This window comes from Helicoverpa zea, chromosome 7 (genome assembly GCF_022581195.2).
Source record: "Helicoverpa zea isolate HzStark_Cry1AcR chromosome 7, ilHelZeax1.1, whole genome shotgun sequence".
In the NCBI taxonomy this organism is placed as follows: domain Eukaryota; kingdom Metazoa; phylum Arthropoda; class Insecta; order Lepidoptera; family Noctuidae; genus Helicoverpa; species Helicoverpa zea.
In genome coordinates this window covers 8,725,986-8,753,930 of record NC_061458.1, presented here as the reverse complement: position 1 = coordinate 8,753,930, position 27,945 = coordinate 8,725,986, and the positions used below count along the sequence as shown (strand labels likewise).

Here is a 27,945-nt window from a genome sequence, read left to right as displayed (position 1 = left end):
GCCCTCTCCGACTCAACGCTGGTTGGCAACAGCGTGGCGAAGCAATTATACGCAAACTGCAAAAATCGCCGTGCAAAAGGACTTGGTTGTGTGTGTATTGCGTCGCTGACCACTGCCGCCCAATCCCGTCAATCTCGTCATATGATGCGTCGGGATTGATCCCGAAAAATTACACGAGATCTCGCGAGATCGGGATCCCGCGGGATCGGGATTGCATTCCCTAGTCAGTACCAAGTTGGTTATACCTACCATATTTATTACTTTGGCTAACTTTGACCAGCTATTATAAATAATATCCAGATAAAGTAATTAATTTATCACATTGTCAGGTCAATTTGGGTATTAAATATAATGACTAGTGATTATGTATAATATATATGTAATCACTTTGGCTGTAACATATATACATATACATTACATTATACATTTATGCCTACCTACAGTTTTGGATAAGGGTATAGAGTAAAAACTCATGAATAAACTCATGTGGCTTATAATTTTTAAATTGATTGTTTTATTTAATTTTTACATAATTTATCTAGCTTGACTTAAAAACCGCAATAAATTAAATTATTACCAATTAGGTACTTGACAAGATGGCTGGCATGACAAGTTTCATTTAGCAAAGCAGACATATTCTAAGTCAAATATCTTCCGCAACAATGCCTTTAAGTATTAATTATTGTTTAAGTATTACTGGAAATTGGGAAAATATTGTATTCATTAGTTTTCAAAAATAAACATTACTATTTTATTAAAATTTGATTAAGTAGGTACCTGTGATTATATAGAAAAGATTTGCAGTTTACTATAATTTTAAATTTCAATATTTCTAAAGTATAGTAGGTTCAGGTTTTTATGTATTTTATATGACAGCAAAATGAATTTGTTTATTTTTTTATTGATTGACTTATGCCTAACTATTATTAAGTTTTGCGCTAACACCTACTTCGTTAAATTCATCTTACTTATACATAAGTATATAATAATATTTGTATCTATAATTCTTTAAGAAATAACTTCTATACTTGATGTAATAAAGAGAGAGATTGTTTGTTTGTACCCTAAGAGTGTCCTCACACTACACACAAAACGGCCAACAGTTGTCTTGATGGTTGATATTTATTTTTTTAAGATTTTGATTTCATTCTGATTTATGAGCCCAAACAAACTATCAGCTGAATAAAAGTTTACAATGCTAATGCGGGTATTCTAAAGTCTCCAAAACCTAAATTGTTATGAAGCTACACTATTCCGAGCAACATAGGGTATATTTTATCCAGGTACTGCAATAAGTTTCTAACTGGAATGGTAGTGAAACCGCAGGAAAACAGCTAGTTTTGTATGAAGAAGCAAATAGTAAGTAACATTCTATAGGATACAGGCAGAAATTGTAGTGTGCACTTTAACACGCTGCATGCTAGCTCAGGGTGCGAGCGAGCCAAGTGAGTCAAACAAGCAGCGATTCCAATACCTAGCAAATGTATTTCTCAAATTACATTAAGCAGAGCTTTTCGCTAAGTACTAGGTAATATGTTAAATCTCATGCAGCGAAATCACAAGCGACGAGCTGGGCTATATTATCAAGAGAGCGATTAAATAATGAAACTGAAACAAAGTCTGAAAGCTTACCTTCATAGTATTTCTTTGACCTGTGTTCATAGTAATCTCCCTGGATCACAAGAAATACCGCTACAAAAGGTTCATCTACATATTTGATTGCTGTTCTTCGTAAAATATAGGCTGTTGTATTTTGCTTATATGTAAACATAAATTAATTTTCACTTTTCAACAAACTATAACAAAATAACTTACGATGAAAACAAAAAAACATTGGAAAAGTTTGAAATTCGAATCGAAGTTCGAACTATGAAAAAGAAACGTGTTGCCAATTACGGGGAAACTATTCACTACAGTAAAAAAAATTGACACAATAAACACCCGAATATGGTTTTTATGACTACCAAAACTTAAGTTAGAACTAAGCCTACCTACAAACGAACGAGTACGGGTGGAGCTCTCATAACTTTTATAGAAAGGAAGGAATAAATATGAGCAAAACTATGATAGAAAAAATATGAGCTGTAAATGTTTGGCTAGAATAATTTCAATGCAGTTTTTGCTTTTTTAATACCGTAATATAAAAAATCAATGTAAGCAAAAGACAGCTTCAGATTCAAATTCTAACGTCAAATTATACCATCACCAATGATGTATCAACATGAAAGAATATAATTTCTATAAACAGAAATATCCTACTTTCAATTAAATAAGCAACTGTTAGCTCGTGCAACTACTTTTTTTTGTCGGATTTATTTTTTTCATAGTAGTAATAAATTTGAATCATCTAGTAACATTTGTATCAAATGTCAATGTCATACACGATTCTGACAAAAGAAAGAGCTTCCAAATTCAAAACATGTAAAAGTTTCATGCATGTTCTCTAAAAAGTTTCAATAATTTCCATAATTTTATGAAGAGATGATTCATTCTGGTTTTGAAAACCAAGTAATTTCTGAATCCATTTTTTAAGTCCGTCAAGTATATAATAACAAAAAAATATTGAAAAGCATTTCTAAGCGTTGCGAAGTTTTTCATCCAAATAAACATGGAGTGCACGAGGTGAGTGAGCTTTCTTTTAGTACCTAATTAACTTAGGATAGGAAAATATAGTTGGTAGAGTTTCTAATATTGTTTAGACAAAACCTCAAGGGCATTTTATCTTAGTTGAGCTGTAGTTTTGGATAGGTATTATTATATGCCTATTTCAACAAAACCTACACTTCAGAGCCCCTCTTTATTTTTTTTCTTTCTCACAATCTATATAATATATTCTGGTTAGGAAATCCTTAATTATCTAAAAACACAGTATAAACAACTAAAGAGCTCAAATAGGAAATAAGCTTGAAATAAGTAATGGTGGGACAATGTTCACTGAAAAAGTAATAGGAATTAAGATCTTAAGGGAAAATAAAAAAGAAAGTATTTAACCAACTTCAAAAGTAAAGGAGGGTCTCGGTTTGACCTGTATATACATGTTTATTTATCTCATGTTAGCTGAACCGATTTTCATGAGATTTTCAACATAGTATTTGTCACATTTTGGAGGTTTTAGGTAAGTACCTAGAATAATAAAGTTGGTTTCTATTATTTTGTAAAAAACATTTTTATTTGAAGGCCTGTTTTTATTGCAACCTGTCAGTTTTCAACTGAAGTTGGAAACCTGCATAATGAGTACCTTTGCACTAGTTCAGCAAATGATAGGCATCTTATGTATGTATTGAATAGTCATAATAATTATTGAAAATGACATTCCAACATTTCATGAGATACTGATAATAACATTTTTCTTCAGTCACCCTAGTTGTCTCTCTTCCATTCACCCACATTCATACTCAGACATTGCAAGCTCTGTAAGGAAAATTTCATATACCTTACATGTTTTACCTACCTAGCTAATTATTATGATAGTATTTCAGTAATAAGAAAAAATATAAAGGTTCTTATTTCCAATTTTCTGCCTACCTATTCAGGTATAGAAAATGGTCATTATTTCTTAACCTTGAGACCTACTTCATTCAAGTTTTTTTAATTTTCATATAGGATGGTTTGTCAATTTTCGGTATTGATGTTTTGAGAAAGAATAAAACTGAAACTATCCTAAGGGAGTAAGCAATGTTACCAGACAGGTGACCACTTAAGGTTTTGACAACATTTGAAACACTGTTGTTCATTTTTTCAATGCGCAATGAATGGTTATATTTTACATTATGTATTTTTATCAAAATCAAATAAAGGAAATAAATTATTTTTTGGGTAATTCTTGTTATATTACTACGAGTGGTATTAAATAACTTATTTATCAAAATATTAAACATTTTCCTAGAAACTTATAGATATAGGATATTGACAGTCGTCAAGTGCTTAACTGGTCGTTCCGTTATTTCATACAAATCGGCGCGCATACTAACACCTCTTTCCTCTTCGGTGCACCTATAGAAATATAGTCCTTTCACTAGTGTACTTATAGGCTGTATTCCCCTGAAAGTGATTAGTAACTTGCTTCCTTCTGCAACAGCTTTATACGCCTACCATTTTGTCTGTCGATACCAGATACTAATAAAGGCCCTGATACTTCATCGAAGATTCGTCATGTTCCACATTCGATGGCTTTAATAAAGTAGGTGTCAATAAATTGATTCGTTTACTACGGCTTTCTTTTGTTTGAAAGTAAAAAGGGATAAAAAGTCAATTGAGATCAATTTATCGATATACTAATACGATCTTTTTATTAACGGTAAATGTCATAACGTTCATTGTGTAGCTGGTTCAGAAGTTAACTTATTTTAGATCTGACGGCTTACAAAAGTAGAGCGTTTAAACCGTACAAAATTATTGCGAGAAGCCATTGGACAGCAATCGGACTCTACAGTAGATAAACTGAGTCGTAACACCAGTACCCAAATGGAAAAAAGTTAGAAAACTTATGGCCTTACTACAAAAACTTTAACAACTGTCTTACACTTGTCTAAAAAAAATGTAGCTCCAAAATGAACCTTATGTCAACGTCATAATTTGACATTTTTTTAGACAAGTCTTAAACTGACGTTAAAAAGTTTTTGTGGTAAGACGGTTAAACTTTAGAATTGCTGAATTCGTGATCTCGTAGTGTCAGCAATCTATCAATCAAAGCCAAAATAAACCTTTTTGTTCATGACATTATTTCAATATCTAGCTACGACTGATTGAAACACTCGTCAATATTTGCAAATAGCAACATAAGTCGATACACCTTTTATCGATATACACAACTAAAAAACTCGTACGACCACTCCAGTTTTTAACTTGTCTCACAGCGCTACCATAAACTACAAGTTACAATAGCTTACCGTCAATAATTCGTAGAATATGTTTGTACCTATAAATAGCTAAAGCTTTGAATTCTCGGAGCTACTTCTTTCCTTAAGTATACATTGTAGGTACTAGCGCTTTTCCAAGTGTTTAGAAATATTTATTAACATACTTTAAACCTGTCACTTCTAATACTTGTGTGTGAGCTACGTTGTACCTAGATAGATCTAGATCAGCGCTAATAATTCGCTAATAGGTCTCACGTTCAGAGCGATCTCCATCAGCCCAGTCAGGCTATAATCATAGGCTGTAATTACGGCTACAATTATCATCCGCTTCATTTGGTATGTATGCTAAATATCTTCGCAAATAATGGTGCTATGTATGCTAATTAGTGACGTCAAAATATGCCTGCAATTAGGACCCTGTCAGTCAAGTATCTGGTCAACGATTAGAGGATAAGATGCGGGTGTGTTACTGATATTATAAGTTAACAATCTTTGCTTCGTTCATGTCCAGTACTATATGGCTATTAAGCTCTTACTAATCTGACCAGCGACAGAAATATGCGAGTTTACAACCATCATTTCTTGTTGTACTGGGAAACACAGCCTGTACGTTACTACATACCTACATAGCATATAGCTTACGAGCTTCGTTCTACAATTTAGGTCAGCCCCAGTTGCATATGCAACACTTTTACATCCATTAAGGACTCACTACGAGTACCATATTGCACCAATTCGAAGTGAGGTTAATAACATCTGTGAAAGGTACTGGGAAATAATATTTATTGTGAAATGAAGCCAACTATCATAACGCTACATGTCCGTGTCATCTTTGAACAAAGCAGGGGCCCGATTCTCCTAAGTTAATAATGTCAAAATCGAATAGAAATTGAATCGCGATATGATCCCAATAGCAGTTTTTTTTTACCACATTGTACTACTAATATAAGACCAATCGTATTACAACGAAATTCGATTGGTTTGCGATTGGTCTGCTATTTTGGTGTTTTTGGTCTATACGGTAGTTTGCCCTACAATCATATTGCAACCTTAAATCATTTGCAGACAAAATGATTCATTACTGAATGACAGAAAAGGATAAAAACTTTTATTTCAAAGAAAAAATAGCGGAATGCCACATATGCTTCAATCGTAATTGAGTCGGGATTGGATCTCAGTCGAACGTGAATCGTATGTCGCTTAAGTAAAATTAGGAGATTCGGGCCCCTGTTTAAATGAAATGCTCCCAATTCTAGGCGGTTAAATTCATAGGCCTACAATGTGCCAATTACAGTTTATTCTAATCTTAAATCGTCTGAACTCTGAACTGGTTTGCATGACTGCTTAATCAATCACCGTAAGACCCCAAAGCGATCATTAGACATGCAGATTTCGAGTTACGCAAGTGAACTGACTGACAGACCTTTGTCTCGGGCTTTCTACGTGACAAGTACGGCAAGGCAAACTGCCTACGTATAATTTTAACCTGGTATTTATAAAGTGTTGATCGTCACGATTTTGACTTAATGTTACAGGGATACATGATCAATGAACTATTAACATTATATTGAAAGACATAACTAAGGGTTACTAGAAATATCTCCCTAATGGTAACCATTTTGATTGCATTATTTATATCCTTATGTGCCTTGACTTTTATATTGGGAAAAGGTTAACAATCCTTAGTATTACGACGAAATAATCAGTCAACAAATTGCAACACTTGGAATGCATAAAACTTTGTATCTCATAACCCCAGACAAAAGACCAAACGTCTATAAATTGACAAACTTGACACTCAAAAACAGGATCCTTATTATTTGGGCCCGTTCTCACTCCGCTCTAAATCACCTTGGGAACCAAGATAGACAAGTATTATTATTTAGTACCTAATTCTATATCAACTGAAGTGTAAGCGAACTGTTGATGAAACACGATACCCATGGTAATCACATATGTATATCGCCCACAACTTTGACCGTTAACTGTGCAGTATTTTAAGATTGAGAGAGCAGTTTTTGAGTACCAGGTTACCTATCGTAACATCCGAACAGTCTTCGGTACTTTAGAACCTAAACCTAATTTATAATACATTTCGAATTACCTACTTTATTTATATAATAGACTTCGGTATTTATTTTAGGCATAATTGTAACATCAATCAACCTATTTTAATTATTAAAATTAATTATAAATGTATATAAAAAAAGAAAATAAGTCTGTCGTTCATTCGGGTTGGAATAACCTACGAGCAGGTAGTCCAAGTCTGACGCGTGATTCCGTCCAATTTCCCAGAAGAGCCATATTTTTATAATTTTTGCTTTTTTAATTAGTAAGGATATTCCAATTCCGATGGCTAGATATTTATAAGTATGTTGTAGGTATTTTTTAATTATTTTCTTGGCTAAACTAGCCAACCTCTGCTATTAAGAAGTGTCTTCTCCTGGCAGTTCTATGCATTGCTTATGAGCATTTTCAATTTGCATATTACGATAAATAGATACTACAAATATTCATTCATGAAGTTCTTGCTTCAGGGAAAGCTCTCCTACTTTCTCGCGGTAATCTATACATGATTAACATTAGATATCTGTGGAAAATGTTTATTATTAATTTAACTAATGTGATGCTGTTGAGAGAAATTAATTCAATTACTGTTAGAGATTTTTCCCTGACCTTACTTCTTCTTTGCGCGAAAACAATTAGCATACTTATTTTCCCAAGGAGTATTATCCAAAACCCATTAAACCCACACCTGACTTTTAATAAAAAGGTCAAAGCATTCAGGTGTTAGATGGGTCGTCACTGACGTCAATCTTTGAGAAAACTTAACTAGAAGTTGCCATACCTAAAATAGAACTTGATTACTAATCATTACCTATTGTGCATTTCAATGGATGAAATATGATTCATGCGTTTTCTACACCAACATACTTATCTAATTGATACAGACAGTAATGCATATTTCTCTGGGTCTGGTTATAAGTTTGCTAATTATTTTCACTTCCTCAAAAAAATATTATCAATTATAAGCAACTCCATCAAGTTTTTTACATTAGTTATTAATAATGATTTTAATGAGGTTGCAACCTTGTGCCTTGTATTTAGAGAGGCGACGTTGATCAAGGTGACATCGATGGAACAATGCTAGTGTGGGCTTTACACCCATCTGTTGTGTGTTGGAAGGACATAGCTCGCTGAAAAATAAAAAACTTGACCTTGCTCTCTACCAAATTTATCAATTAGAAGATCAGTTCAGAGGTCAATTTATTGTGAGGTTGTTTAACAAATTCGAAAGCTTTTTACTTACATACTTATACAGATAAGAATACTTAATTCAATATGAATTCGTCAATGAAAATAAGGAGTTTTTTGTATATTGCACATTAGGTTGTGGAACTTTCAACATGCATGTTGATACTAAAATCAATAGCTTGAATGCCATTTAAAATATGAATTGAAATCCTATATTTACTCAATTAAATGTTTCGTAAACTATAGAATATGTTTGCACAATTGTCATATTTCTACGCACTATAGTAAACTCGCTACTGGCTCGATATCAATTGATACATATTTGGTTAACTATTTCGAATACCAGTTGTTTTATGTACTGATCCATTTAACAAAGTTGAGAAGTTCCTTTGGGAAAAGAGCGAAGCCGCGGGCAGAAACCAATCATATCATGTATTAAATCACCCATGTAACAAAATATTGTAAATACTTACGAGAAGGTAACTAGAAATAACTAGACCACATTATAAGCGTTTCCTTCCGACTTCATTTCCTGATTTTGAAAATGTCGTAGTCGTAATTACTGTAGCAGTAAAATGAATAATTATCTTCCTTAATCAGTTACCTGTTACATTCAAGGCTCGGAACCGGTTTAAAAAATACCAGTTAATACCGGTTTATTACGGTTTTCCTCCGAACTTTTCTTAAGAACGTGAACGTTTTAAGAACTTTATTTTACCTAAATTAACCGGTTTATTTGACGAACGGCGGTAAACGCGTTGCAACTTGTATGGATCGTGGTAGGTACTTTAAGATATTTCTTTTCATTCGATTTGTGCGTGACTTCGTAGGTAGACGTGTGCTGAGCAAAGGGATTTTGTCACCTGTTTATATTATTTGTGTTTAAAATGGGTAGAAAGAAGACGAATTTAATTTATACATACTTTGATTACAATGAAAACAATAAAACTTCAAAGTGTCTAATAGAAAACTGTGAACAAGTTTTACGGGTAAGTAAACCATTGATTGGCATGTATTTATTTGCTTAAATGTTTAAAATTCACAGTTAGACTGGTAGTGAACAGAAGGTACCTATGTTACAGCACAGAATATTATAATAAAGTACCTAATTTAGTGGTTATTATATTCTGTTGTTATAGTTAACATGATGGATAATTAAGTCAGATTTTTTTCTGCCGAAATATTATAACTTAACGTGAAGGTAGGTAGTAGTAATAACTTTGTTGATGTACTTACTATTAGGTTATTGTATAATATGTGTATGTACATGGTTAGGTTTAATGTACATATTTAGTTTAGTTTATTATATTTGATTTATGATTTGATTTGAAGTGATGCCTGTTAGTTAAATGTGTTTATAATGAAGTTAAAATTTAACTAACATAAAATTTATGTTACATTGTTGCTTGTAAAGAATACGCTATCCATTAGAAGATTTAGGTTTTTCCACGTCATTATTAAGGTGAAAGATTTTTTTATGTTTCTTCGATTTTTGTTTTAGGGAAATCATGGTGCTAATTTATTGAGACATTTCTACACACAACACAGACAGCTGCACGACAAAATCCTTCACGAGAATAAAAAGAATAAAGAAAATGTACCACCGAAAAAAGATGACAACCATATGAAAGTAATGAAGCATTGTTCTAAATTAGTTACGATTCATGGTCGGCCGTTTTCGATTTTAGAGGATGACGCTTTTAAAGACTTAATATCATTAATACCAAATTCAAATCCCCTGTCTGTGAATGTTAAAAACATTAAAACAATGATTGAAAAACATGCTTATAATATACGCAAGAATGTCCATGATGAGTTAAAGGATCAACTTATATCGTTAAAAATTGATGTAGCTTCGGTAAAATCTAGAAGATTTCTCGGCATAAACATTCAGTATATTGCAAATGGTAAAATTGTACTAAGAAACCTCAGTGTCCATGAATTACATGAGAGAAACACGGCCGAATTTCTAAAAGAAACAGTGATGATAGTCCTAAGTCGTTTCGGTATTGAGCTTAAACAATTATATTCCGTAACTTCTGATAATGGAGCTAACATGATTCGAATGTCAAAGCAGTTGGAGGAAGAGATGCAAGAAAATACAACTGAGGAACATGACTTCGTTGAAGGCGAGGATTCTGAGCATGAGAACGGATACGAGGTGTGGTTCGCTGAAGCAGGTAACTTAAATCTAAATATTGATAATCAAGGCCAAAACAAATTGACTACAGTGCGTTGTGCAGCTCATACACTGCAGCTCGCTATAAGAGATGCTTGTAGCGAACTTCGTGATCTTTTAGAACAATGTCGCCAGATAGCTCGTGTACTGCGCTCACCAAATAATGCTCTTCAGTTAAGAGTTCAGGGCTTACCACAAGCCATCATTGATTGTCCTACGAGATGGGATTCTACAGCAGACATGGTAGAGCGTATATTATTATTCAAAGATTTCTTGAGTGGACGCACAGAACCAGTGTTTCAAACTTTTGCCGTAGAAGATACATGGCAGAAACTTAATGAAACTCTTGATGCTTTAAAACCATGTCGTATTCTGTCGAAAACTATACAACATGAGCAATTGACATTTGGAGATTTCTATCTTGCCTGGCTTAAATGTATCCTAGAAATAGAAAATATAAACACAGTTTTTGCCATATTTTTAGTCATTTGTATGAGGGAAAGAGAGAAAACTCTTCTTGAAAATGAATGTTTTCTGGGTGCAATTTATCTAGATCCGAGAGTAAATTCAATGTTGTCAAATCAACAGCTGGAATTAGCTCGTGCCCATTTAGTCCAAACATATCAAAGATATTTAAGGTTAAATTCGACCGTTAGTGTAAGAGAAACAGAAAATGAAACTCCAGATGATCCCATACCATCAACTTCATCCTCCATCCTTGACATTTTTTTGCAAACGCAGTTCAGGCAACGATATCAAGATTTACCGCATTTAAATCATAATGATAATTTGCAAATTAGTTTGCTTGCTTTTCTTAATGAACCGTTGCTTCCTTCTAATACAAATATTTTAAATTATTGGGAATCAAAGAAGATTACTGATCCACAATTATACTTGATTTCTAAAATTGCCTTGGCTACACCAGCAACACAGGTTAGTGTGGAGAGGCTATTCTCATCTTTAAAATTTATAATGAATAACTTAAGAATATCGTTAAAGGATACAACCATTGACGACATTTTAATTGTTAGAAATAACCATTTGTATCATTTGTGTCAGTAATAAAATTATTATTTTAATTTGACAAAACTGATTAACTAATTGTGCTTTTGTTCAGTTAATTTTTAGAGTATTTTTTAGTTACAGGACTTCGAATATGTCAACAAAATAACATTTTCATGTTGTCCTAAACAATGTTCTTTTTTACTACTTAAAAAAATAAGAATCATTAATTTTAAGATTTTTAAGACTGATTTAGCCAAATATTTTACTTTGTTCATTATATTTCCTAATTCTGACTAGTTCAAACGTTGAACTAATCGGTGTGCTGAGTGTGAGTTGTTTTACGCTAACGCGATCGACGCGTTTATGACGTTCGGCACTCCGATTGGCCTGCTCCAAGATCTTATCCAATCAGAGAGCCGAACCCGCTAAACGTCACGATCACGTTAACGAAACAACTCACACTAGCACACAATTTCCAAATCAATGGCTTAATTATTAGTTTCGAAAAATGTATCTGCTCAACAACGTAAGTAACGCAATTAATGTTGTTGAGTTGTCGAAATGATTAGTTGTGAACACGGTGATTAGTTGTGTGTTATGCAATTAGGGTGCGGTTGAACTAGTGTATACCTACCTACATTTTTTTTAACTAAACTACCTAATTGTACTTACATATATAATAATATGTAAACGACAAGACGATTAAATATCTGATATAATGAAAAGTATTTTCATTTTTCTTTTTCCAAATATTGGTAAAAGTGTCAAATGATCCGTAAGATAAAAATATATATTTGTGCATATTCCAGATTTTAAAATAAAACTGCTCGTATTTTCCTTTAATCATTTTTATTAGTAACATTTAAGTATGAATGATCCACATTGATATTTTGCATGTTCGTTCAGGCACATCATACAAATTTAATATTTATTTGTTTGATTTATCACGGTGTTGATGTTTTAAAGCATCTATATACTTTAAAATATTGATGTATGCTTCAGAGCGCATACATGGTGGCAAAAATTGTAATTCACCTATTAACAAATTTCCAAAATAATAGTTTCGTTTATCTAGTTCCTTATCAAATATACAAAAAACACATTGTTTGACATTTGAAGTAGTTTCTTCTTCTGGTTTAGAATCTTCACCACACTTCATCTTTTCGTCACTATCAGAACTATTTTTTTCATCCTCTTTCTCAAATTGGGTGTTTATGTTAAACGTGTCAGATGCGTTGATAACACGTTTTTTAGGTATTAGCAATGATTGGGATTGATTTTCATCATCACAATATTCCTGTCTTCTTTTTCGTGATTCACCTGTGACAATAATACACATCCATTTAAATAAATACTAAAATAGTTTTTCTTTACCACATAAACTCACAAACATATGGAAAATGGATCTATGTAAGTTGTATGGTCACTATTTATACGTTAAGACGTATACTGCAAAAAGACGTGCAGGACAATGCCGTGTGAACGAAGCCAAACTGATCGACAATGGCAATGCGACAGGGTTTTTTTTTTTTTGGTGGGTAAAATCATCCAATGACAAATCCCGCCCCTGGGCAAGGCGGGAAATAGTGTCAGACTCTTACTGACTAAAAACCCACCCCGTTCCATCTCTTGGTCCCAGAGCCCTGGTGCGCCAACTTTCGCATTCACCCAGAACCCCAGGAGGAGGCTTCGGCCCGTTCGGGCCCCCGTTTACTAGCGACTCCCTGAGGCGCGCGGGAACAGTGCGCGCCGTCGACGGCTTGGACTAGGTCCGGACAAAACCGGTGGCCGGAAATCGGAATCGGAAATGCGGCGGCGACGGCCGCGGCGTGTGCGCCGTTGCCTTATGCGGTCGGCTTCCTCCTTCGCTAGCATTACTGCTTCGCAGAAGGAAGCGACCGCCTGCCACTCCTCCTCGCTCCGGACCATGGCCTCAACCAAAGCCCGGCGCGAGAGATCGCCGCCGTCGATCGCCCTCACCAGGACACGGCGATGCTCTTCCCAAGCGGGGCACACCTCTACCGTATGCTGCACCGTGTCCTCCGGGCGGTCCACACAGTGGCGACACCCGGGCGTCGCCACCTCCCGAATCCGGTGCAGGTATCTCCCGAACTTACCATGTCCGGTGAGAACCTGCGTCATGTGGAAGGTGAGGACGCCATGAGGTCTTTCCAGCCACGCCTCAAAGATGGGACTTACCGCCATAATTATGGTGTGCCCAGCACCAGGTTGCGATAGTCGCTGTCGCCATTCCACCATGAGATCCCGCCGGAACTCTGTCCGCCAGGCCGTGACTTGTCGCGGCAGTGGAGTTTCGCCCCGGCGTTGCATCTCCGCGCGCAGATCGTGCATGTGTGCATGGACTGTTGCCGCCAGATCCCACGGTGGCAGGCCATCAAGGAGGCTCGCTGCTTCGCGGGACACCGTGCGGTATCCCCGTACTATCCGTATGGCCATGACCCTCTGGCAGGCGTTCAGCTGGGCCGCTGGTCGCTTACGCAGCGACGGCGCCCACACTGGCGCCCCGTAAAGGACCATGGACCGAACGATGCCAGCATAGAGCCTCCGGCAGGAGGCGTCTGGACCCCCTAAGTTCGGCAGGAGCCGCTTGAGGGCAGCCCCGGTCCGATTCAATTTGGGAGCTAGACGTCGGAAATGCTCCTCGAAATTCCACCGGCTGTCGAGGACGAGTCCTAGGTACTTCATCGTCGACCCGACGCCGATGTGAACTCCTCCTACCGTTAGTTGGGAGACCGGCGGTGGCGCGTTCCGAGGGCCGTGAAAGCATATGGCTTCGGACTTGTGTAGCGCTACCTCGAGTCCCAACTGCTCGATCCTCTCCACGACTGTCGCAACCCCGTGCGTCGCTAGTTCGACCGCCGCCTGGTACGACTCTCCCTGCGCCAGGACCAGCGTGTCGTCTGCGAAACAGACCACGCTGAGACCTTCAGGTAGGTCGGCGCGCAGCACGTAGTCGTACTCGATGTTCCACAAGGGCCGTCCTAATACCGATCCCTGTGGAACACCGCACGACATCTCTCGCCGTTTCCACTCTCCTTGGTGACCGGGATAGATGATGAACCTGTCAGACAGGCCTTGATCACACGACAGAGGTAGTCAGTCGGGCACCCGGTGATACCGGAGTGCCCTCCCAATGCAACTCCAGGGCAGCGAATTAAAAGCATTGGCGATGTCCAAAGACACCGCCAAGACACATCTGCCCCGGGATACCGCGTCCCCCGTCGTGAGGGCTCGCACGCGCATGATGGCGTCCACTGTAGAACGCCTCCTGCTAAATCCGAACTAACCATCCGCCAGATCCGACCCCTTCCGTGTCAGGAGCGCGACGAGGCGGTCTGCAATTACTCTTTCAAAGAGCTTGCCTACCTCGTCGAGCAGCACAATGGGCCGGTATGTGGACGGTGAGTCTGCAGGGCGCCCTGGCGGCCGACGAAATTAGAGGTAGTGTTACCGAGCCGATGAGGTCCTGTACCCAGTCAGCTCTGAATGCGACAGGGTGGATCGCAGGGACAAGAAATTTTACGCAGGGGAAATCACAGGAAGAGAATAGTTATCTATAATTACGATTGGCCTATTTGTAATGTAATTTTGAGTTTTAATATCGGATACAGAATTAACCTTTCGAATACCGTAGTTAAAGACACAATTAAAAGACAATAGTTGCGCGGACCAGTGTAATGAACTAAATTCATTATTTACCTAGATATTGAGAGCTTTCTTCTTCAATAAAAAATGGCTGACTATCTAATTGGTCCATAGGATCTGTAAAAAATAATATTTAAATGTTTACAGATTATTTATCATCATTATCAACTTAATTTCACCAAAATATTAGATAGGTACTTACTCATTATTTATGTTTGCAACAGAGCGTATTGATGCAATGACATGAACGTCCGACCCCAAACGAAAAAAATCTTACTACTGAATAAAATCTGAACAATGCGCGGCGTTTCTTTAGGGTGCGTCCGTTTTAACCGGTTTTTATTGCTCTAAACCTTTTAATCTCAAAAAACCTTTATGTAAATACTGTTCCAAATATCGGTTAAAAAAAAACGGTTTATGCGAACGAAACCAAATGTAAAGGTTTTGCGTCAAGTACATCATAGCGGTTTGAAAATTTAACCGGTATCCGAGCCTTGGTTACATTAACAGCTAGTAAACCCACGTTGATTTACCTGAACAACATGAACAATCTTAATCGTTTTATTTCGACTGGAATGACAATTCGTAACTATGTGCGAAGTAACTATCTGGTATCTGGTTGATTTAATAGGCCTTTGGATATATCCTGTTCAGAGTTCCATTTACCTAATTGTAAATCAGATACATTTGAATTTCTGTTCCTGATTTAGACAACTTAGTTTTGAAACGTGTCGTAATCAGCGAAAACCGAGTACCTATTTGAAGTTAGGTGGAGGTTAGTTATTAAATAAACACAGTTTACTCATTTATTTAATGATGTGAGATTTAGGCTCAAAAGGTAACATCGAGCAATACAATCTGTGGACGAACATTAGTACCCCAAACGGACCGTTTCAATTGATAAATACCGGTCATCAGATATGAGTGGTTTTTACTCAAGATATAGAAAGGTGAGCCTGCGCCCCACCACCGCTGCTGACATATGTTAGCTAACGTTCAGGTATCTTTAAATGCAGGAAACCGATAATTGTCATTTATCTGTTACTGGCACAAGGCTGGAATGTTCATACAACTCGCATGTTTTTACAAGAATAGTCGAGTTTTATTATCTTTCATACAACTTCTATTCAATGGAAATAATTAAAACATTAGATTATTGACTTTGGTCCCACCAGATTTTTCATCTGTTTTAGTATCTTATGTACCTTCTTTCGTCGTGTACATCTTATGTAAAAAGTCGTGGTGGCCTAGTGGGTAAAGAACCAACCTCTCGAGTATGCGGGTGTGGGTTCGATTCCAGGTCAGGCAAGTACCAATGCAACTTTTCTAATTTTGTATGTACTTTCTAAGTATATCTTGGACACCAATGGCTGATAAAAAGGTGAAGGAAAACATCTGGAGAAAACCTGGACTATATAGTCTGAAATCACCGACCCGCATTGAGCAAGCGTGGTGATTAATGCTCAATCCTTCTCCGTGTGAGAGGAGGCCTGTGCCCAGCAGTGGGACGATAAAAAGGCTGAAACAGAACAGACAGAACAGAACCTACTTTCGACTAAATCAAAAATTGTGATCGTAACGAACTTTAAATGCCATGTTCAGAGGAACAATAAAATCACCATTGCATCATCTTCTCCATTTAAAATCATGACTTTGGGCGTAATGCTTCAATCACCTTATAACATAGTTATACATATAAATGCATGTACTACTAGAATCGTAAATTTCACAAAAGTTTTTTACCGGTTTATCTAATTGCATAGAAAATCTTCGACTGCGCCATTAGTTTTGCGAATCGTGAAACTACGAGTGTACAAAGTAGCAGTAGATTTAAATTTCTAGAGGTTATCTCGTATGGCCAACCGATGTATGCAGGGGTAATAACCGGCCAACCTGACGCCGTTTTCTTTAGCATACCATGGGAAAGTTGTTTTAACAAGTCTGCCTTTGTACAAGTGCGCAGAGTAAAATTAATAATAATCGTAAGAAGCAAGAAACGTCCTCTGGTAGGAAGTGAATTTTCCCCGACAAAGCCGTGACGTGACGTTCGAGTATCGAACAAAAACTATTCATAAGTAAAACAGTTGTAATTGTATTGATGCTGCGATCTTCACACTTCGTTACAACCTCAATGACTGTGGAATCAACAGATTACATTGAGAAAATAATATTATGGAACAGTTAAATTAATAATATTATATAGTCACTTTGATTTGTTGGTCTCCTTGCGGTTTTGGTTGCTAGGTTGTATTATGATCGTGGGAAGTCTATATACACATAGTAGGTAATAATATCTAGGTACATGTTCAGCCAGATGAAGAAATAGAAAATATTGAAATGTAATGTAGCTGTAATATCAAAGGGGAACGATATAATACGTTTAATTAACCACTCAATGCATGTGTTATTTCTTAATAAGTATTTTCATAACAGCCTGTTTTCTTGGGCCTGAGTAGTCGGCGAGTCCATTCGCCTGTCCCACATAGCTCGAAGTCGTCCAAGTGAGTGTCGTTCTTAAGTTTTGTAAGAAGTGGAACACGCTCTTTACTTCAGTTACACTGACGAAAACTACCGATGTAAAAAACTCTTTGAAATATACTTACTACCAGTTTTAAACAATTAACATTCAAACTCCTGAATTCAATAAATTTTCCTCTTATTTCTGCAATGCCTTTATAAGTTATTTTGGGATAAGCATTAATCTACATTAAAATAAACCTAGCTTGTTCTGCCACATTACTACATATTAATTGGAAACAAAAATCGATGCAAATTCATAGTGCTAGTTTTTGCAGCGTCTCTAAATGGATCAAGTAATCTTTATGCAGTTTTTTGCGTATCATCTTGCGTTTCCTACGTCTTACATTCTGTCGCGCCGTCAATGGCACGTCGAAGGTTCGCTAACCCTTATGTATACTTACTTACGTGTGTTTCTATTACCTTGCGCCCTATACAAACGATAGCTAGTACAGATAACGCGATAACGTTACATTACCATTGTCTCTGAGGCCATGGGAACGCCACACCTCGCTATGGGAAGTTGAACTTGTCGCGCATTCCCCCATCATTATCGACATAACTGTTTAATGAACTTGTTTTATGAAGTTTTATTGCGTAATGCAGTACCGCATTACATGTCATGTTATGCATGTTAACCATGATCAGTGATGCGGAGTTCAATAGTTCTGTCGATTGATCTTTATTTAAGTTTTTATAAGGTCTATCAGTCGATCTGTTAAGGTCATACATAAGTAAGCAAATCTCATCGCTGTTTACCAACACTAATCCAAGACCATATCGAATTATTGCACAGACAATCAATGAATCAAATACTTTTCTTTCAGTACCTAGCATCCAATAGATAAATGTTATGAGAAGAGCATGCGTGACGTATGTTTGTATAGAAAATGTGTGCACTATTCCTACTCGCTGCACGCTCCGCGGTGGCGCATACGCAGCCTTATCCGGCATACGGTATATTGATAGGTATGGATGATAGATGAGGTAAGCTAAAGCCTCGTCCGTTAGCTAACATGATTCTATAAATTGTGTACATATCCGTTATACTATCCACCCTGCGGATTACATGGAAGTAAGCTATCACGTCTCAAGTTCCCTGATGTAACTTGCGGGTGCAATACAATGACCGTTAGTAGTTCTTGATATCCCTACAGCCTTCAATGAGAGGTGCAAAAGTGTTTACACAATTTTCATTCATTGACTTAGGTACTTTCCTAATTGAAAAAATATTAAGGGGAGAGAAATATGAAACTCTATGTATACCTACACAAATATAAGGAATATTATCACTAAAAGAAAGAAATGTGAACATCTTGACACTTCCGAATGGGGTAGTTAAATCCGTTTTCTCTTTCATTTAACTTTATAATCTTATGACTGTGCTAGCATTAAACAGCTCCTTTTAATGTAGTCAGTTTCAAATTGAACTCGTGGTATGTTTGTAAACGATTCAATATTTTCTCACCATGCTTTCCTAAGGAAGGAAAAATATATGTTTAAAGTCTAATCCTTGGGAAAGCAATCAAAGAACTAACCATCCTCGTTCCGGATAAATATTACAAGAATATTAATTTATGCCAATCATGATGAACGACCAAAAAATCTGTTCAGTAGGGCGTCATCTTAAAGTGAAACTATTCGTAAAGGTGCATCTAAGGTAACTGTATGCTCTTTAATTGGCAAGCCTTGCACAAATAAATCAATGAATGCCTTCAAAACCTTCGACTTAATTGTCGAATACAAGGTTTTAGGTCCGTCGAACATTCTCCTTTACTTTTGTCTCTAGATACTCATACAAGTGTTTTCTGTACACTGTAAAGCGCGTATCTTTCGCAATCTCTTCTGAATCGGGTTAATAGTCGAATGTTTTGTTAATTGAAATGCTTTTTTAGAACTTTAACTAAAATTTTATCTTTAGGCTGATATCTAGTTTTGGTTACATAATAACTGTTGCGTTTGGAAATAAATGTCGCCAAGAAGCAAACTGAGGTACATTGCCACAAGTATATTTATTTTGCTAATTCTTCTCAGGAACAATTGTGAGCATTACGAGAAACGGCTGTGATTTGAACAAATAGGCTAACAATAGTGGCCGTTTCGCAATATCATGAAATTCTTGTCAACAATCCATTCCCTATGAAATGCCTGTAGTAAATATGAATCGTCCTAACAGTACAGAGTTCTCTGTTATCGTCAGCTTCCTTGCAATAATGACCGTATCGTATCACATCGCAATGCTCTGAAGAATTCTTTAACATATCTCTACAGTGCGGTAATACTGCGAATACCTACTCTGAATATCACCAAGTTATCTATTCTATGTTCATTGTTACTAGTGAGAAATCATAAAGAGTAAATTATTAAGCGTCATATTTAAAACAATAGAGTAATATTCGTTTTCAAATGACTGGACTAGGACAGATCATCTTATTGCAGTTTAATGGTTTCGAACATTATTTTTAACCGATAAGGACTTGGTACGTACCATCAATATTTTGTGACAGATACTTCTAAATTAGAACTATGTCCGGTAAAACATCGTTATAGGTACTAATCCCTTATTTACCCTACTACAAAGGGCTTGTTATTTTGAACAATTCAGGTTTTTGAACGATTATAGAAAGAATAAACTGAACTACGCTTCTATGATATTTCTGAAATCTCAAGCGTAACGAGACGTTTAGACACCCTAGACTAGAATGTGGCAGATATTATTATTTATAAGCGGAGCAAAAACGAACCTGAAGGCAAAAAGGCTGTAAAGGTCAGTTTTCACGCGCCATTTGCTATGGATATTAAATCTGAAGAATTACTTAACTACTTTTGCCGATAACTTTACATAAGACCGATGAAATTATAGAGATACTTTTAGTCAGTAATAATAAAGTATATTTTATTCTTCTGAAATATGCCTTGGGTACAGTATAAAATATACTATCTAAGTACCTATTGTTTTCTTGGAATTCAGCCACGGATACAGCACATAAATTAGAAAGAGAACGACAATAGTTATTATTTATCGATTTTTCGCGGTCAACCAGCCAAACCCTCAATAAAAGGCTTGCTATGGCATATGAAATGGGTACATGTAATTTAGGATTTATAAGTAATCTTTCTAAGTCTAAACTAAATGGCACAAGTAGCTCTGCCTGTATTAATTATATTTAGAATTACTTATTTGTGGGCACAGATGATGAATGAATTAGACGTTAAATATTACCGAGTAATTAAGTGGCAAATAATTACAACTTAACAATTAACCTCCGGTTTCCATGGGACTTTGTAACATATTAATTTAGGTACGTCATACATTAATTACATTATTATTGAATAGATTTTCGCGCTCAAATTTAATCTTAGCATGTTCTGACTGCCTGAGCCTGCAAGCAAGCAATGGCAGTTCGGTTTGCAGAAGCGTCGGCAACAGACGCCTTTGCCGCTCGTCGACGGCAGAGTGCCAAGACTTATAGAAACGCTAGGCTGTATACGCAGTGTCTTTGCTCACTTTAAATGTTTGTTCGCGCCAAAATTACGTCAATATTAATCTCGTTATCTGTGCGGTAATAGTCGTTCTTTAATTTTCGCAATAGATAATTTTGTGCGGTCGTGTGTTTGTTTAGTGAAATACGAAATTGTGATACGAACTATGCAGTGTAGATAACGTTTCCTCGGTTTGCGGTTGCGTCCGTTGGAGGTATATTTGTTTCAACGCTAATTTAATATTGCTTTATTATTTTTCTGTTACAATTCCGTAGCGAATTTTTTATTTGTCTTACAAATGTTTTTTGGTGGTTTGCGTTTTCCCGTTATGTTTTGTGGCTGTTTCGATATGCCTACTTTATTTACTTACTAATAAGTATAGACAAACAATGTTATCTTTAAAACACAGGATGGATTAAAACAATCCGATATGATCTTTAATCAATTCAAACAAAATGTTGGCTTTAATGAAAGAGTTTCAGGCAGGTTCCTTCATTATACTTGAGGAGTTGTTTATTTTCCTTTATTGCAATCGCCTTCGTATAATTACCCGTGTACCAATGAATAAACTTAGAAAAAAAAAAATCTTGGCCTTTTCATTAGCTCAATTAATTTAACAAACTTTCTATACGTTTTAGATATTTAAAAGAAAAAGTAATCTCCTAGATAATTAAATGCAAAATATGTATAATAACTGTAACTTTCATAATTCTCATTTTAAACTGAACGTTCAAACATCCACTTGATTATCGTCACGGAAAAATAATGTTGGGATATTATTTTGTCATCGTAAAAATTCAAATTGAGGTAATTTATTAAGATGTGAAAAACTCTGGGAGCAGATAAAAGATAAATTAATAAACGCTTCAGGTTTTTCATTTTATGGGCAGAAAAAACGCGATTCTACGCTTGAGATAACAGTCGCGAGACGAGGGCACCTTGCTTGAATTATGTAGTCTGACGTTATGTATTATAGTTTTACTCAAACGAGTGCATCGTTTACGATAGTCGACCGATATAATGGAATTTTAGACTGGCGCTTATACTTCAAATTTCTCTTAACCTACTTAAACATTAGTTTTCTGGCTACACGTATTGATCTGCAGAAAAATCGAGACATGTTTACTATAATGATTGATAGTCAGCAAGTCACGTTTAACCCGAATGCTAACATAATTGCACTTGTGAAGTGGAATTGGACAGATTCACATGGCACTTATCTGCCGATAAATGATGATAACGTAGAGGAACCCTTTCCCTTCAGTAAACTGATAAAGGGGAAGGTGATAACCATTATCTAGGTCACAGGCGCCACCATAATGTTTGATCGTTTTAGTAAATACTGCAGACTGCAAATTAGAATATTAATGAATACTACTTGCAGTCTGTCATTAAATGCTAATAGCGCTAACTCGACAAACCGGTGATATTTGCGGTAGTTTTCACAATTTTAACCACTTATTGCTCACTAAGCTAATAGGATCTCTGTAATTTTTCTCATTTCAATAGGAGTCTTAACTGTTTTTTCTTTTCATCTTCTTGTTACTAGTAGCAAATTAGCAGCTTAATAGCAAGTCTAATTGAAATATTTCAGGAGATGAACATTCAGTTCTAAATTTTCATATAAGTATTCATAAAACAAGCAGGTCTTTTTTACTCTTTATGTAAAAAAAACAAGTTGACTACTTAAATGAACCTCACGTAATATTGTGTATTTTTTGTTTCAGCAATCATCAATGCCACCATGCAGGCAACACGAGAATCAAGTAGACAAAAAAGATGTAACAAAAGGCGAAACTCTAGAAAGAAATCCCTATCGCCGTCCGACTTGAAATGCATTAGGGGAGACGCAAAAACAGATAACAAGCTGAACGGAAAGCGCTCGCTATCCGAGGGTTCAGTGAAAGTGAAGCATAGGAAAAGTAATATACGACGAACTTTGACCCATCCGTTTACGTGTTCGGACGACATTCGCGATGTTAGCATGATCGGTGTGTTCAATAGAAGTGTTAAAGTGGATCCTCCCCCGGAGAGTGACGAGTCTAATCTGCCACCTACCAGTAGTGATAGGGACACGGAGGATGATGGACGTCTGTCACGGCCGGCTCCGCAGAGGTCGCGGTGGGATTCCGGGAGTGAGATGGACTCACTCGTGTCGACCGTCGTCAGGAGAGCGTCTGCGAGGCGCCGCAGGACGCCGGCAAACCCAGGTGATTACTTCTTTACTACGTTATTTTTTACAACAAACTTCTTCATTTACAACAGTCAAATTAAACTGAAATAATTTAACCAAGATAAGATCTAAACGTTTTACACGCCTCTTTGTGTTATTATGCTTAGCTAAGCGATTAAAATTACAACTATTAGGAAACAAGCGTTGGAAAGAATTTCGCACGATTACCTTTCTCGTTAAAATGCATGAAAAATAACTGAGAACGTTTTGAAATATTTTCAAGCATTCAATCCTTAACCTGTTTGTGCATTCATCCAGTGTTAATTCCATGGTCTGCTTTTGATTATTTTCATAAATATTTTCATAGGAATAATTCTTGTTCATTACTATCGAGATCCCAGTTTCAAGACCAGACTGAGATAAAAGTCATACATTTGCATCTGACACGTGAAATTACTATGTATTAACAACATGATTATACTAGAACATGTAAATTGTTTACATAGAATTGTATATAATTACTACAACCAAGGTTGGTAAGAAAATGTGCTGCTTATTGTCATTGACATTATTTGTTTGTTACATTATAAGCACTTGGCGCAGGAAATGAATATCATTATGGAATCACTTATAAGCATATTGCTGCGTTCATTTTATTGCGTCCGTCCATGTTTTATTTATATTCTAAAAGCTATGTCAGGTAAAACAGTAATCAGATTTGAACAGTTGGTTACAGTCGAGTAGAAAGTATAAATTGATTAGAAATATTGCGTTTGGATAGGAGAGAACGCTTATTGTTTGTCATCCCACGCAAGTGAGCTTGTTCCTAGCTTATTACTTGTATCCTTGTGGTGAGAAATAAAAATGTTTTTTTTTTTTTTTTTTTTTTTTTTTTTTTTTTTTTTTTTTTTTTTTTTTTTTTTTTTTTTTTTTTTTTTTTTCCAACAGCAAGCGGACGATAATTTAGGTCCAACACTCCTTTATAAGTAGAACAATGGACGTATGTACTCAATTTAGCAAATGTAAACCTCATTGCCAATAATGTAAGAGAGAGTTCACGATACACTTTAATAAAATTATACGGAACAAAATATTGGTCATAGTTTGCACTGAAACTAGTTAATATTCATGCAAAGTTATAATCTCAAAGTCAGCACGTTAGATTTACACGTGACTGAACGTAGTGCAAATTAGTATTTAATATCATTTGAGACTATATTCGCAGCGTAAACGAAAACGAAGATAAAAAATCAGTTGCAATGTCACGCTTAGTAGTCTTCCGCTCAGAAAACACCGACAACCGTCGTGATGATGATGATGTTCTCCTAGCCGATTATCGGCTACGGCGGCTGTTCTCATGTAAGGAGATTAGCCAACTGCGCAGGACATATTATAGTGCACGAGCATTTGCGCAGACACAGGTGCACTCACTATTCCTTAACTCTCATAGCCCGATGGGACGGCAATCCGACACGACCGGAAAGAGATCAGGCGCAGGACCGACATTTACGTGCTCTCCGATGCACGGGTGTATCAATCACCACCTTCCAGGCTCCGGGCTGCTATGTGAAAGTCTTCTAAAACCCACAAAGCGATTTCGGCCCGACTCGGGAATCGAACCCGAGACCTCGCGCTCAGCAGCCGCACTTGCGACAGCTAAGCCAACGAGGCAGGCAACCGTCGTAACGTCATAAGAAGTAAATATCCCTTCAATCCTGTGTAGTCTCCAGTTGCACTAAAAATCAAGCAACGCCAATCTATACATATTTGAAAAAGACCGTTTTAAAAAGTATATTTTAATGGTATATAGATGAATTATAAAAACCAAATACTTAATTTGAATGTTGTTTGAAGATGCGACATCAGTTGTTCACTGCTGGAAATAGATTTATTTCTTATATCAATGAATTACCTTCTCATAATTAAATCGTCATTTTACAGTGTGTCGCATATCTTAACTTTTAATAGTCCATTGTACCCTTTGTATTAATAACGTAGGTATATAAGGTATAGTTTTTCATCATCGCAGACTAAGCATGACTCTACACTACTATAAAATCGATCATACTATATAGAGTACCTACTGAACATCAAGAATCGTAATGCCTCTGTGTGCGAAAAATAAACAAACTTCATAATTCGCTCTGTTAAAATGTTCATAGTAGCTAAGCAATTACGTAAAGAATATTAAAATGCGATCTACAATGACTGCCCTACTTACATAATTATAACTCTAAATTATAATGAATAGTTGTGTGTATAATATAATTTTGCATAGTTGCATTACGATTTAACAATGACACATAACGTGCATTGAATGGATCATGCATAGGATTGCAAATATTATAAGGAACATGTTGTAACGGTTCATATTAATTGTTTTTAAATATCACTTACAGCCGAGGGAACTCCTTTTCCTTTACTTTTTTTCTAACTGTAAAATTATTTTCATAATCGTTTTAGTAGATCCAGAGATTGAATCCACACTGTCTCAAACTCGCAAACTTGACCATTTCATAAAATTACTATAGCATACTGTACCATACTATTCACCCAGATATGACTACAAAATATCATGTTTTGTAAATGCTTATAGCATTTATGTAAAGACAATGCATTCTGTAAAATTATACATTAGTGGCCTCTATGCGTTAGATGCGTGTATTAATATTTACAAATACAACTAACAGATGGCGGTTACGGTGGGTAAACTTAATCCCAAATAGGTTTATTTTGCAATCAAAAACAGTGGATATAAAATTGATAACATAACCAATTCTGAAAGCAATCCTAATCACTTCAGCCAAGGTCACTGTACAATTTTTGATAATTGTCAGCCAAAAAGTATCATGTAATAGCATGATACTCCTCAACCATCTAAACTCAGACGTGACTCAACTTAGGGCTGCCTTGCTTCATGTAAAACCCGGGTTACTAATCGCCTTTTTCCGAATTGACTGGAGACCGACCCAAAATACTTTTTTTTTTGTATCAATAACTTGACCACAGTTCAAACCTTTTACTCATATGATTATTTAAATATCAAGTTATTAAAACACAAAAATAAAACGCGGGAACGCAGTGCAATGCCATCTATATACGCACAGCGAAAGTAAAACAGCTTGATCGAGTTGCACGCATGCGTTTAACTTAACAGTGTCCGATCGTAATCATAGATGGCGCTTGTAGTTCTGTAACTAATATTACTTGGTTTGTTAGCTGTGGTGTAATATTTATTATTTACGATCATAGCTAAGTTATGATTTAAGTGCCATATAATTTACATAGTTTGTCTTCATTTCCTAAATATACGTAGTTTAGTTTTATGTGTAGTATATGAGTACCTATACTTACTAAATATTTTTATTCATAAATACTGGTACCCATTGTATTGTTCTCACGCCTTTTGATGATGTAAGTAAACATCTACAAATGTATCCACATATCAATCGGATCGGATTCTTTATATCAATCGGTCATGACTTAGTAACAATTTATTTATTCTATGAGTGAACTTGAGTATCATTACCGGACATAAACCTCTAATACAAAATCAATCTTTATACCTCTCTACAAGACGTCAAATAAAACCCAATTTTGAACACGTAGAGAATTAAATTATTCATCAAAAACCCCTCAACAAGTTACCAAGTTCCCGACTATTACCTGCCCACTTCCCTCACAGGATGCGTAAACAATACGAACGGAAGTACAGCCTTCGGTCGACAGCTGTAGGCTTCGTGTGGGCCGTAATGATAGCAGAACTAATGTCAATGCCGCTAGTGCCTATCACCAAGCCTTGGTTTGACAGCTAAGGTTTTTGTTAATGACATCTGCTTTTATGACTGTTCCCAATATCCTACTAATATTATAAATGCGAAAGTCCGTTTGTTTCTTACGCTTTCACGCAAAAACTACTTAGCTGAAGTTAGAATATTGGGAATGGCCGTTAGGTGCTCCTTAGACTATCAAAGAAATTGCGCAATATTACAATATGTGGAAAAGTGATTGTATAGGGTTAATATTGAAGGTTTATTTATTTATCACATCAAAGTTACTTTGGCCTTACAGATAACTTAACTACTTATGTTTCCTTACATATATGATGATTAGTAGCGCCCAGAATTTTAATCGCACTATATTTTTTATTTATTTACTAACTATAAATATTTATAAGTTAGTCTTGTACATTTAATAATTATCTAATTCGACTCGAAATTACAAGTGTTGTGAAAACCAATTAAAATGTGTTATTGAGATGAAATGTGAAGACAATGGATTAAATGTTTATCACCATCCATATATCATTGATACTTCTTGCAAAGTAGCCGTCAAGATGTTTGCATAATATGTAATGTAAAAGTCAAAATAAATATAATAATTTGAATTATTTAATTAAAGTTGTAATAATTAGACAAAAATATGTTCACTGATTTTTGCCTTGGTCGTTGAAGTCTTTTGTTCGGGAATTGTCTAGTTGGGATATGGACCTCAGAATTTTTTATTACTATCACAGCATTAAACTCTAATTACTATAACATGATTTCAAAAACATTGTAATCGTTATGTAACATGACCATAATTATTTAATTATCATTTGTAAGGAACAATAAGTACTGCTTCTTGTTTGAAATAACGAGCAATTATTGTTATTTCATAGTACACGGATGATGTATACTTAATAACTTTAATAGTGCTTTTTGCGAGTTAGTTCAGTACTAATTTAATTTCATGACCTCCAAAAGCCGCGAGGTTCGTCTTTACACACGACAAAAAAGGTTACAAAAACCCATATTCTTGAATTATAA

General features: G+C 36.0%; 3 protein-coding genes across 6 annotated transcripts in view; 2 read left to right on the top strand and 1 right to left on the bottom strand.

The window, feature by feature from the left end:
• LOC124632134 overlaps positions 1-27,945 on the top strand; it is an 86,296-nt gene that overhangs the window by 9,961 nt on the left and 48,390 nt on the right. For 2 of the 3 annotated variants that reach the window (XM_047166813.1, XM_047166816.1), the window contains exon 2: positions 22,692-23,174. In XM_047166813.1, coding sequence (XP_047022769.1) covers positions 22,709-23,174 — 466 coding nt within the window. In that variant the 5' untranslated portion in view covers positions 22,692-22,708. Of the gene's footprint in view, positions 1-20,904; positions 21,179-22,691; positions 23,175-27,945 lie in introns of those variants that run through there. The other variant, XM_047166815.1, reaches the window with a different exon arrangement.
• Positions 8,775-12,013, top strand: LOC124632135 (zinc finger BED domain-containing protein 4-like). 2 transcript variants are annotated; one of them, XM_047166820.1, is made up of 3 exons: positions 8,775-9,103; positions 9,616-9,744; positions 10,192-12,013. In XM_047166820.1, exons 1-3 carry the CDS (start codon positions 9,002-9,004, stop codon positions 11,353-11,355), a joined length of 1,395 nt encoding a protein of 464 aa, XP_047022776.1. In that variant the 5' UTR covers positions 8,775-9,001; the 3' UTR covers positions 11,356-12,013. The 2 variants fall into 2 exon arrangements, with proteins under 2 accessions (XP_047022776.1, XP_047022775.1); XM_047166819.1 differs by having other exon boundaries at positions 9,616-12,013.
• LOC124632136 lies at positions 12,131-15,437 on the bottom strand. The gene is made up of 3 exons (XM_047166821.1): positions 15,167-15,437; positions 15,019-15,081; positions 12,131-12,618 (listed from the first exon to the last, which is right to left on the bottom strand). Exons 1-3 carry the CDS (start codon positions 15,168-15,170, stop codon positions 12,227-12,229), a joined length of 459 nt encoding a protein of 152 aa, XP_047022777.1. The 5' UTR covers positions 15,171-15,437; the 3' UTR covers positions 12,131-12,226.

Bases quoted from the DNA above. Each gene is read 5' to 3' on its own strand.
- LOC124632136 (XM_047166821.1), bottom strand. The intron at 12,619-15,018 runs GTAAATAATGAA...TTATTGTCACAG, and splicing joins AGAAAGCTCTCAATATCTAG to GTGAATCACGAAAAAGAAGA.
- LOC124632135 (XM_047166819.1), top strand. From the start codon at position 9,002: ATGGGTAGAAAGAAGACGAATTTAATTTATACATACTTTGATTACAAT. The intron at 9,104-9,615 runs GTAAGTAAACCA...TTTTTGTTTTAG, and splicing joins ACTGTGAACAAGTTTTACGG to GGAAATCATGGTGCTAATTT.